This window comes from Lissotriton helveticus, chromosome 1_1 (genome assembly GCF_964261635.1).
Source record: "Lissotriton helveticus chromosome 1_1, aLisHel1.1, whole genome shotgun sequence".
Lineage (NCBI taxonomy): Eukaryota > Metazoa > Chordata > Amphibia > Caudata > Salamandridae > Lissotriton > Lissotriton helveticus.
In genome coordinates, this window is record NC_136057.1 from 1,905,880,217 (window position 1) to 1,905,892,882 (window position 12,666).

General features: G+C 44.9%; 1 protein-coding gene across 2 annotated transcripts in view; it reads left to right on the forward strand.

The window, feature by feature from the left end:
• The window catches only part of LOC144754727 (dimethylaniline monooxygenase [N-oxide-forming] 2-like), a 400,207-nt gene that overhangs the window by 308,787 nt on the left and 78,754 nt on the right, over positions 1–12,666 (forward strand). For both annotated transcript variants that reach the window (XM_078642888.1, XM_078642897.1), the window contains exon 7: positions 10,874–11,226. In XM_078642888.1, the coding sequence (XP_078499014.1) occupies positions 10,874–11,226 (353 nt within the window). The remainder of the gene's footprint in view (positions 1–10,873; positions 11,227–12,666) is intronic.

Genomic DNA, 12,666 nt, shown 5'->3' on the forward strand with positions numbered 1-12,666 from the left:
ACAATTCTGTTTCTTTTTTTATAGATACTCATACTCCTTCCTCAAAACCATCGCGGAAGGAGTTGGCAGCCAGGGCCCGGCAAAGGAAACTGCAGGCCATTGTGGAGGAGTACCGCAAGCTGGTGGCTGAGGCTGAGGAGGAGGAGGAGGCGGCGGCAACAGCTGCTGCCTCTTCCAATGCGTCTGGCCCCAGCAAGGCTCTACCTGCAGGAGTACGGCGCCGTGGCCAGGCAGCCGCTCACCGCCGGATTATAACATCTGCCACCCCAACACACAATGGATGCAAATGCAGGTGCCGCGCTTTTCGGCAAAAACTTCTCCTCCGGATGGCCCAGCTGGAGGACCAATTAGAGGAGCGCGTAAAAATCATTGTGGACAAACATCTTAAAGCCCGCCAACTGTAATGGACCCGGACCCTGTTGATTTGCCCCTTTTTTAATACTTTTGTGGGTGGGTGGGAATTGGGTGTTGGGGTTATTTTTGTGGGACATTCTTTGGACTTGGACATTGGTTGGGGTTAGGGTGGGGATAGGAGGATATTATTTTTATACATGAATAAATGTTATTTATTTTCAACTTATACAGATATGATATGATGTTGTATTGTGGTGGGGTTACTGTTGTACGTCACAAGGTTTACTCTAGATGCAGGGCAGCGGCCAGTGTTTGATTTAAATACTTTATTAACTGACCACATGTGTAACATGCAAACATATAGATGCTGTGCCCCTCACTGAAAGCTATATTTGTCCTATTAGTACTACCAGCCTCTCCTCCAGTATACCTCCCAGCAAACTTCTCTTCTTACCTGTGGTTGATGTTGATGACGTTTGGCACCGCAAGGGCTAGTTGTCAGGGAAGAGGAGCTCGTCCTCAAACCCTGGTGGTTCTTCTGACAGAAGTAGGTCCTGTAACCCAATACTTATTTCTTCCGACTCGCTCTCCTCTTCCAGCTCTGATTCACGGACTTTGTAGTCTGGTGGTATCAAGTGCTGGTTAATTTTTATCATGGTTAACCGCTCCACGCTTTTGGGCGAGAGACTGGTCTTTCTCACAGTCACAATGGCACCAGCAGCACTGAACACACGCTCGGAAGAGACACTTGCAACAGGGCAAGCTAGATACTTTATCGCCAGCCTGCTAAGCAGTGGCCATTGGCTTCTTGTCCTATACCAATACACCAATGGGCTTTGCTCCATGAACACCTCTGTTGTGTCATCCAGATAGGCCTGGACCATCCGCTCAATGTTCATTGGTGCTCTGGTTTGCTCGTCCTCTTTTTGCTTTGCGGCAGCAACGGACTTCCCCATCCCTTTCTGTAGAAACCAAGCAGCTATTTTTTTGCTTGTTCTGATGAATCAGATCCTGTTGGTGTGGTTGGTGTTATTGTTTGTGTTGGTGACTGCTGAGAAGCAAACGCACTGCTCGCATGCTGTGAAGAGGACCTCGACTCTGTAGGATGCTCAGTAGTACTTGCACTGTCCTGGGCTGGCACTGGCAGGCCTCTAATTGAGAGCCGTTCGTTTTCTAAATCAGTGGCTTCCTTGGCTATTACAGTTTTGTACTTGGAAACATCCTCTTTAGAAAAAGGAATTAATGCATTACTATTCACAAATAATTTGTACCGTGGATCCAAAATTGTGGCAGTAATGTAATGTTCATGTGACAAAATCTTATTTTGAATCCTTGTATTCTGAGATAAGCGCCTTGCTAAGGACTTCGCAAAATTAAATGCTTCACGTTTTCCTTCCATACCTTCGTACGTTTCAGACACCTCCTTCAGCTCTTGCTCAAGCATGTACAACAGTGGGATTGCTTGGCTCATAGTACAGTCCTCCCTGCTGACTGCACGTGTGAAGACCTCAAAAGGAAGTAGCATCTCAGTCAGGCATTTAATGAGGTCCAATTGCCACATTTCAACGGTCATGTCTTTAATAGCATTGTCCCCTGATCTTGTCATGACATATGCATTGAGTGGTATGTACTGCTCAAACAGCCGTTCGAGCATGTAATACGTCGAGTTCCAACGTGTTGGTACCTCCTGAATGAGTGCTTTGACTGGCATTTTATAATCACGTTGAATGACCCGTAGCTGCTTCCGGGCTTTAAAAGAATGATTGAAATGCGTGCAGATTCTTCTGCAAATGGTCAGTAAGTTGCTGGCTTTGCTTTCACTTTTCAGAAAGTCTTGAACCACAATGTTGATGCAGTGTGCCAAACACGGGACCCTGAAATAGCCACCATCTTCCATGGCCTTAACTACATTACTGACATTGTGGCTGGCAACAAAACCAATATTGAGGCCTCTTGGTCGCAACCATTCAAAGACCTTGCTGTTGAACTCATCCAAAATGTTTGCAGCAGTATGCAAATTCTCCATAGCAAACATGGCTACAGTTGCATGTTTGCGAGTATCATTAAAAATCTCATTAATGTCAATGCCTGTAGATATCTTGTCTCTAACACCTGAAAAAGAGATCCAGTGTGCAGTGATGCACATGTAATCTGTGGCTTGGGTACTGCTCCACATGTCTGTTGTCAGGTGGATACTATGCACTGCACTCTGCTGCAAGGTTTTTCCAAGCAATTCCAGCACGTCGTGGTGTAGTGCTGGAACAGCAACTCTGGCAAAATAGTAGCGGCTGGGAACATTCCATTTTGGGCAGAGGGTTGACACAAATTCCAGGAAACCCATCCCTTCAACAAAAGAAAATGGGAGAAGGTCCAGTGCTAGCATTTTAGCAAGCTTAGCATTGTATAAACGTGCTTTTGGGTGGTTGCGCTCGTACTTTCCCTCCTGCCTAAACATGCTAAAAATGGTACGCTGCTGCTTGGTATTTCTTTCAGATATGCCCAATGCAGTACTTCGTGTCGCAGACTTCGCACCCGTACTCCTTGGTGTCTCCGGGCTACTCGTACTCTGGTGCCACAGAGATGTTGCTGATCCGGAGGATCTGGGTTCTACCACTGCAGTGCTGGGGAGTGGGACAGGGGTACTTGGTGTACCACTAACCGATAGAATGTCTCCCTCTTCTTCCTGTGTGTTCCGTGGACCTTCTACTGCTTCCCCACCAACATTAATGGTTCCAGTTTTCATGATACGTAGGTGGTCCTCCCACTTGATTGCGTGGTGTTTTTTCAAATGGGTCATTTGGCCTCCGGTACCATAGTTTGTGCCAAGCTTACCACGACGAACAGAGGAATGACAAATGGAGCATATAGCAATGTTGTCCTCATTTGCGCTAACTGTAAAAAAGTCCCACACTGGGGAGCTTAATTTTTGTCTCCTGCTAGAGGTGCCACTTCCAATGCCGGATGAACTGGAGGTTGTGTGGTGAACTGCACTATGTGGCTGCGCAGTAGTACTACTACCTCCTTCTGCTGAGGTGGAACTTGTGCTGGATGTAGGACGCTGCCGGCTGTGTGCAAATGTAAAAATGGAAGCTGGAGGTAGTTTTGGTGTGGCCTGTGTTGGTGGTATGCGTGCTACTACATCCCTAGTCACAGCCATTCTAGATAGGGTAAAAATGTTGGTCTCCATGTCCTCAGGGCCAGGCGTAATGCTTGTGATGTCTGGGTCTGACTCATCATCACCATCATTATCATTATCCGCCTGCTGAACATTGCACTCCATAAGTGGTAGGCTTCCTGGAACCTTCCTTTTCCCTAGCCTGGTCTTCTTGGGATGTCTCTCCCTCTCATGCTCAGATCGTTCTGGCTCCCAATTGAGATCAAGATCATCAGAAGGGATGCTTGGCGAAGAACTCAATGGACTAACCCTCCTTTTCCTTGGTGGGGATTTGGAACCCAATAGATCTCCTGCAGGATGTGCTACCTCTTCTTGCTCTGCATCAGGCTCAATTTCCTGAACTGCCCCGACTTTGGGAGGAACAACAACTACTATTGCCAGTGGTGGTTCTTGATAAACTATTGCAGGCGGTGGCTGTGGTAGTTGTTTTTGTTGAACATCTACTATTGCGGCTGGTGGTTGTGGAACTACTATTACATGTGGTGGTTGTTCTTTTCGTTGAGCATCTACTATTGCAGGCGCTAGTTGTTGTTCACCACTTTTCTGCTGTGTTCCCTCTTGCGTGGAATGTGTACTACTTTGCGATAAGTTCAGGTGATGCTCAGTATCACTGCTTTCCAAGATTAGGCTGGCTACCTCTTCCCCACTCATCTGCTTGGGCCTGGGGTGGTGGCTTGGGCCCACTGATGCGGAGGTGCTGGCCCCAGCTTGGACCCCGGTCACTGCTGCTGCAGGCTTACTTTTTTTTCTCCCAAAAAAGGTTTTCGGGTCAACACCAGACTTAAGTGTCAGTTCCTTCTTCTGCTCTTCCTTCTTCTCAGCAACTATTTTGGAGGACCTGGGACCTGCTTTCTTTGGGCCCATCTTCTTCAGATGTCAGCAGCAGCACTCAGTTGCACAAGTTGCTGAGAATGATGTCTGGTCAGGTTAGTCACTCACACCACACGTGACGTAGTACAAAAGGACGTCCGTCTGGCAGTAGAACAGGCGATGAATGATGACAGACACCTCCTCCAGTCTTTTGTGCACCTACAAGCAAAGAAGGCAGAACAACATCAGTCGAATATGGATTTATTTTAGCTTTAATTACTACTAGAAGTATTAGTACATCCAGTAAGAGTAAGAATAGAAAAGAATTAAAATGCAAATTTAGTGGAAGTGGAACTTGTTTATCCATAATTTGTGCATCATGGGTGCAGCATCAGTGACCTGCAGCAGATAGCAATGGGGATGTGAACAGTAGTAAGCCAACAGGAACAATGGCAAGACACAGGCCAATTTCTCAAAAACAAAACGGCACACTACTACTACTACTACCACAACAGCTCCACATTGGGCACTCATGTTATGTTATGTTATGTTATGTTAAGGGGATTTTGTATAGCGCACTGTCACCGGAGGTATCATGGCGCTGAAAGGGTGCTGAGGAAGCAGAGGGGATTTAGCAGGATTGTGGGAAAAGCCAGGTTTTTAGTGATTTGCGAAATTGAATGAGAGTACCGGAAGTCCTAACTGGGAGGGGGAGAGAGTTCCAAAGTTTGGGGCCGAGAAAGGCAAATCTACGACCCCCAGATCTACAGAGTTTAAAGGGAGGGACCACCAGAAGATGTAAGTGAAGAGATCTAAGATTATGTGAGGGACAGTAAGGTCGGATAAGGGATTTCAAAAAAACGGGGCAGGAACCAGACAGAGATTTGAAAATAAGACAGCCAACCTTAAAGGCAGCCCTTAGGCTAACCGGTAGCCAGTGTAGCTTGATAAGGAGGGGTTTGGCGGACTGCCACTTCAGAATCCCGAGGGCCAGTCTCGCCGCCTGGTTTTGAATGACTTGCAACCTATTGATGGAACATTTGGGCAAACCGTAGTAGATGGAATTTGAAAAATCCAGGTGGGAGAGAACAAGGGCCATGATGACTTGAAGCAAGGCATCGGGAGTGAGAAGGTAGGCCACCTTCCTAATCCTGCGTAGTTGGAACATGCAGGAGGAAACCACTGTCCCCACCTGCGGCCCCAGAGAGAGCCCAGCGTCAATAGTGACCCCGAGGCTTTTCACCGAGGTTACCGGGGAGGGAGGAGAGCCAAGCTCTATCGGCCAGAAATGTGGACCCCAGTGGACGGCGCTCTTACCCGGCAGGAGGAGCTCCGTCTTACCAGGGTTCAATTTCAACTGGTTCTGACACATCCACTGGAAAATGTGGGACATGACTGCCTGAAAAGTGGGGATAGCAGAAGAAGAGTTTAGAGAGAAAATGAGTTGTAGGTCGTCCGCGTAGTTGAAGATGCGGACGTCCCACTGCCTCAAAGAAGAAAGAAGAGGGCGAAGATAGAGATTGAAAAGAAGAGGGGATAGAGAGGAGCCCTGGGGGACCCCACAAGGCAGATGTTCCCTAGGGGCCCTAAATGTACCTAGGCTGAGGGACTGGGATCTCCCCATAAGGAAAGATTTCACCCAGGCCAGCGCCAGGCCCTGGATGCCGGCCTGTTCGACACGGTGGAGAAGGATGTTGTGGTCCACCGTGTCAAAAGCGGCCGACAGATCTAATAATACCAGGGCCTGGGAGGTACCCTTGTCAGCTCCGTCTCTCAAGGTATCTAGGACAGCCAGGATCACAGCCTCCGTAGAATGACCAGGACGGAAGCCGCCTGGTTGGCCTCGAGAAAGATGGAACTCTCGATGAACCCCGAGAGGCAGGCAGTGACATGGGCTTCCAAGATTTTTGAGAAAAAGGGTAAGAGAGAGATAGGACGATAGTTTGCCGGGACGGCAGGGTCGGCTCCAGGCTTCTTCAACAGGGGCACTAGGACGGCCTCCTTGAAGGAGCTGGGTACCGTCCCGGAAAGAAGAGAAGAATTGAGCAGAGGAAGGATGCAGTCGGGTAGAGAGTGGCAGATGTCGCAGAGTATGGAAGGTGGACAGTGGTCGTCAGGAGAGCCAGACTTGATCCGGGCAGCCAGGTTGGCTAGAGATATAGCGTCTAGTGGGGGAAGCTGGGTGATAGAGAAAACATTATGGGGGGATGTGGTGGAAACAGCCTCCAATGAAGTGACCGGGATAGTGCCCTTAATCAAAACAATCTTCTGTAAGAAGAAAGATTCCTGGGTAGGGGCCTGGGACAGGAGCGTTCTGGCGTCAGACGTGAACTCGTCCAGAACTCTGAAGATCTCCTTCGACTTACAGTCATCACATCACAGGTACATGGGTAAAGGGCAAATGCCAAAAAAAATAAACTCAACCAGGCCTATATCCCTCCCTATATGGCCAGAAAAAGGAGGATGCATACATCACAGCTTAATGCAAAAAAAAAATCCCCATGGCTACAAGGTTTGAAAGTTACACATCAACACAAACAACAAAGGCATTTTGGAGTTTTCCCCCAAAGAGTTAACTAGTTAACTACACCCCAAACACCACATCTGAAAATTCAATGCATTGCCACCCATGCCCTAAATGATGTTAAATTCAACAGACAAAATGGAAACCGCTACACCAAGCATCCCAGCTGACTATCTCTGGGACTCTAGGCCTACTGGCAGAAAAAAATCACACAACTTTGGAGGCCTGCGGCAACCAGGATGGAAGGTCACACAAAATGGCCACCCCCACATGGCCGGGCCAGTGCCACCCCCAAAAACAGGAAAAGAAAAAGAAGACAGACAAATAGACAATAAATTCCTATGGCAAAAGGACAATGCTTGACTTGACAACATGGCCGCCACCAAGCCGCCCACATGGTCAGGCCACCCTCAAACAACAAGGTACATAGAGTACAGAAACAGTGAGTGGTCCATGCTCCAAAAACTACGAGCAAATGACAACCTAAGGAGTTTCTATTAGCAAAATGAACAGCATCTACATTTTCGGGAACTTTTTAGGCAACTCGAGAGATATTGCTTGCGAGAAGGCAAATTCGGCGTGTTCGGCGGCACGAACTGAACAAAACGTCGTGATCGCGCCCCCGAGCACGCACATTGAGAGCGCGAAGATGACAAAAACTGTAAGGTCGCGTTGCAGCACTGTGCAAACATACCAAAACAGTACAGGCCTCCCCCAATCATAATATTTAGGAAAGATTAAGAAGCACAGAAAACTGTAGTTAAAAAAAAAAAACATTTATACAGTACACCAATTCTCAAACTTACTTGTGAAAGAAAAGTTCAAATCCAAAATTCCTCAATACATCCAATTAAATGCTATGATGCAGCAGACACAAAGAGTGATCCTTCCAGCTCCAATTCCAAATGAAAGTGAAAACCACATGGACAAAGCACTGGGAGGAGCCTGGTGGACAGGAACAGGAAGTTGGAGATTCAGGGGCACTTCCTTTCTCTTGAAAAAAAGAGTAGAAACAAAAAGAGGACTCCTAGCCCAAAAAAAAACTGCCAAATCACAATCTGAGGGGTTAAATGAACATTTTAGAGAAAATTTTAACATGGTCGAGAGATATTCTGTGCCAGATTGCAGTTTCTGCGTGTTCGGAAAAGCGATCTTACTAACATAGCGCTGTAAGAAGATCGCGCGTCCTAATGACGTGGTCGCGCGTCCGAATGACGTCATCGCGTTCTCACAGTCGGGTTGGATTGTGCGGCCGGATTCCAAACATCGTAGCGAACGCGACCGGGAGAGAAAAGCGAGAAAGCAAACGCAGAACCACGGTAAGTCTTTACCGCCCACGCGAGAATGCTATTAAGCGCGCGAGGAAGAAAAACTACTACGCGACGCTGTAGATTGTGAAGTAGACGACAGCTTCGCGCTCCCCACGAAGCGCGAAGTTGCCAAAACTTCGTAAACTCCGCGAACGGAGCATAGTTCTCCACCCACCCCTAGTTACCAAAAGAGGAGAGAGAGTAATTCCACCTATAAGTCTGTTAAAGAAAATTATTTCTTTATGTCATGAAGGGCATTTAGGTATTGTAAGGACTAAACTGAAAGTTAAACAATGGTTTTGGTTGCCTGGCATTGATCTTTTTGTAGAGAGGTTTGTGAGGAATTGCGCTGCTTGTGCCAATTCTGATAAATCATTGAGAACTCTTACACCATCCATGTGCGAACCTATTGTTCCATTTAGGCCTTGGGAAACTTTAGCTATTGATATTACAGGCTCTATAGGAGAAAGTCATACATTCATCATTGCTTTGATTGATATGTTTTCTAGGTGGCCTGTCATCAAAGTTCTGGAAAGGGTGGATTCTAATTCTGTTTTAGAATTTCTGGATGAAGGTTTTCTCAATGAAGGTATTCTCAAGCTTATAATTAGTGACAATGGTGTGCAGTTTGTTTCTGGTAAAGCACAGGATTATTTTAGTAAAGTTAGTATTAGACATAAAACGACTTCTCTCTATAATCCAAGTAGAAATGGCATGATAAAACGTTTCAATAGAGTGATCAAAAATGCTGTTCAATTATCTATGAAAAACAATGAGAATTGGAAAATTCATGTTGTGAGAGCTGTATGGGTTTACAGGACTTCAGTACACAATGCTTTAGGAGTGTCTCCTTTTGTTGTCATGAGAGGAAGAGAAGCGAGAACTAAAGCCAATCCTGATTGGCTTCTGCATTCCACTGATGAAGAGATATCCATGAGGGATATTAGGAAAAGAATTGTTGATATGCATTTGAAATATAAGGAACAATATGATCTTAGGAAATTCTAAGGATATCAAAATGGAGGTGGGAATGTTAGTAAAAGTGAGGAATCCTGGCAAAGCTAAGAAGGGTGTGAGTCAATTTTCAGAACCGTTTTCTGTGGTTGAAGTTTTGCCTAATGCTGTCTTATGGTAAGGCATAGAATTTAAAAAGGATTGCTGTAATCAATCAAGACTTAGTTTTAGAGGATAATTTATCTAACAAGTTTAATTCGTTTGATGATATTTGTGAAAGCATTGAAGGCAAGAATAGTGATGTGGATGTTATGAATCCTGATGTTTTGACACAAGATATTGAGGTTGTGGAAAATGAAAAGGTTGTAGTAAGTGGAAATGGAAGTGTTCGCACTGACGTTTCAAACTCAAACAATAGTAAAGGTTCGGAAGAAATTGATTGTAGCAATAATAATTTGCCTGAGGTGAGTGGTAACAGGTCTCTTGAGGTTGGGAAACGTGTCAGGAGCAGACCTTTTTGGCTTTCGGACAATGAGTGTGATCTTGATGGTGTTTAGATTTCATTTTCACTGTATCTATTATGCTTTTTTATTTTATTTTATTTTATATTTTGTTCAGGGGAAGATGTGTTGTGTTTACGTGTCATTGCATGAGCATATTCTCGTGCAATTCCACTTGTACTTGTTCCCTAGCTACCTGGGTATTCTAGATTGTAAGGACAGCAGTCCAGGGAGCCAGTGGAGCAGGGAAGGTGTTGTGCTGTTTCTTCCCTTACTTTGGCGTTTCCAGCAATAACAATTAAACTTAAAATTATTGGATCGTCATTACTCAACAGACTACAAAGATGTTTTAATTGAAATCTGGTGTTTGTGGTCAACTTTTTCACATGAAGCCCAAAGTGAAGTGTTTGTCATGTTTTACTCCAAATTATTTTGTTGAGATGATTGTTTTAGGTCAATGACTTAAGTCTTTAAGTTGATTTTTCCAGTCAGTGTGTAAGAGAGGAGGAGAAATAATGTACTTTCTGCGCTCAGCTCAAGTTTGATATAGTTCATCTAGTTTTAAATATCTTAAGAGGACATATGATATACCAAACTAGGGGATGCCCTAATAAATGGTAGAAAATCTGGGATCAATGGCGGGGTTTCCGGGTGCTGTGAGGGTGTATTGAACAGGTGAGAGGAGCACTGTATCCGAAATGTCATACCCTCTAAGATAACAAACAGTAATAATGTAAACAACAGGTCAAAATCTTACTTCTGTAAACTGTATCACTGATGTACTGCTGGTTTAATGTTGTTGCAATAGAAAGATTTATAAAAATAAAAAATAAACATATCTTAAGAGAGGAAATTAAGGTAATAAAGCTGTTTGAGCTTTAACTCTTAATGTATAATGGTCTTTCTACTAAATAGTGTGCAAAGGACCTTTTTTAAGAAGTCACCTCGTACCTTCTTATATAGCAATAACAAAACAAAAAATAAGCAAGCACCTGAGTATCTAGCCCTAATAGACTCCATATACAATTTTAGTGGGAAATGAAGTACCTATCTATGACCAATATTTTTCTCTTTTAATAGTATAATCTATGTACAGTAAGAAATTACTTTATCCTCAAAACACTTGCCCTAAACTATTTCTCAACAGTACTGGATACAAACGAAATTAAACTCTGGTCAGTATATTAATTATATTTTCTTTAAATATTATTTTAACATCTTGTTCTTTTTTTCTTCCCCACTCTAGCTCTTTATGGAAAGATCCCCTGGTTAGTGATGACCTACCACTCTGCATAATCAGAGGCTTTCTGTCAGTGAAACCTGGTGTGGCTGAGTTTGCTGAAAACTCTGTCACCTTCCAAGATGGCACCTCAGAGGACATAGACATCGTTATCCTCTCTACAGGATTCCTCTTCACTTTCCCTTTCTTGGACGAATCGGTTGTTAAGATCAGTAATAACAAGGTTTTGCTCTACAAGCAAGTCTTCCCACCAGAACTGGAGAAACCAACTCTGGCATTCATTGGTCTCATTCAACCAATTGGTTCCATCTTAGTTACCTCCGAGATGCAGGCACGCTGGGTCACAAGAGTCCTCAAAGGTAGGTGAACAGCAGGCCAGTGTGCACCAGAAGCAGTAAACAATAGGAGGACTGCTGCCAGGCTTGCCTCTACCATAGCATTTTTTATCTGTGTAAATACAGGAGTCTTTGTTGATGTAATTGGAGGACAGACCTCAACAATTATCAATGTGCTGAGCTTCTATAATGTGTGGAATGAAACCTTTTGGCATTTTAGGTGAAGTACTTTTCTGAACCCTGCCCGCTGGTCAGTAGGTTTTGACGAATAACCAAAGTACATTAGTGACATGAAAATAAATGATACCAGTTCATCAGAGTAAAGCCTTGGCCTATAACAGCATCATAGATGCAAATGATGTTTGGAAGCTTTATACATTGGCAGAGCGCCTGGAGTACTGCTAGGGCTCATTCCCCTCAGGAGAAAAGTGGGTGAGTCCTGGAGTCCTATTGCATAAACCTAATTATTTATCTCAATATGAAGGTACGGGGCCTGTGTCATGAGTTATCTTTCATTTATGTTAATGTGTCTCTTCCCTGTTTACTGCTTAAGTGTTTTAGTCAGTGTTCCATCACTGTTCTATGAGTGACAGTATTTGGGTGTGCCGGGCCATAGGGTACATAGGGCCTGATTACGAATTTGGTGCTCTGGGAAAAGCCATGCCCATAGTTGCGGTCCGGCTGCCGTGTGCTTGGCTGTCCGACAGCCATATTATGAGATTGTCTGATTGCCTTAACCATTCGCAGAGTGCCGTGATTGGTCAGGAAAGTCAGCTGCAGTTGGGAGGCACAGAGGAGTCTCACTGCAGACCATATTACCACTATGCTTTCTGATGCGCTGACGTTTACGGTGGGACAGCCATCTTCAAGTCGGCTGAAACAAAGGATTTTGGATGTATACTCCCCCTTTCCTGTTCTTCCTATTAGAGTTTGCTGTGGATCCCTTGCTCCATGTCCCCCTTTAACAACAGCATTTTCACCCTGAGGAATGTGACCCTGTTTGCGCAATATACAGGTAAGTGCTTTTTGTAGCATATAAATATTGCCTGGACCGCCCACATATGGGCCGGACTCCGACAATGGGTATGTGGTATTTTTCCACATGTATCATGCATGTGTGTGCATTCAATACATATGCAGCAGAAATGCTCACACAGGCATCGATATGTATGGAAAACCGTTCATCACTCACGCAAGGCCTCAGCAGCAACTCCGCGGGCACCGCAGTCAACTTGTAATATGGTGGTCCTTCTAAGGATGCAGCCGTGGCGTTCGGGTGGTCAGACCGCCAAACTCGTAATCCATGTCATAGATGACAATTAGAAGACCATATTGGACTGCTCCATGCCACCAGCTGAACTGTAGTTGCCATTGTAACATTCACTTTGTTACAATATTGTTATCTTAGTAAACTAAGGAAAGTCTTGAGACTGAAGAGAAATGGTGGTTTGTGCATCATTTGTG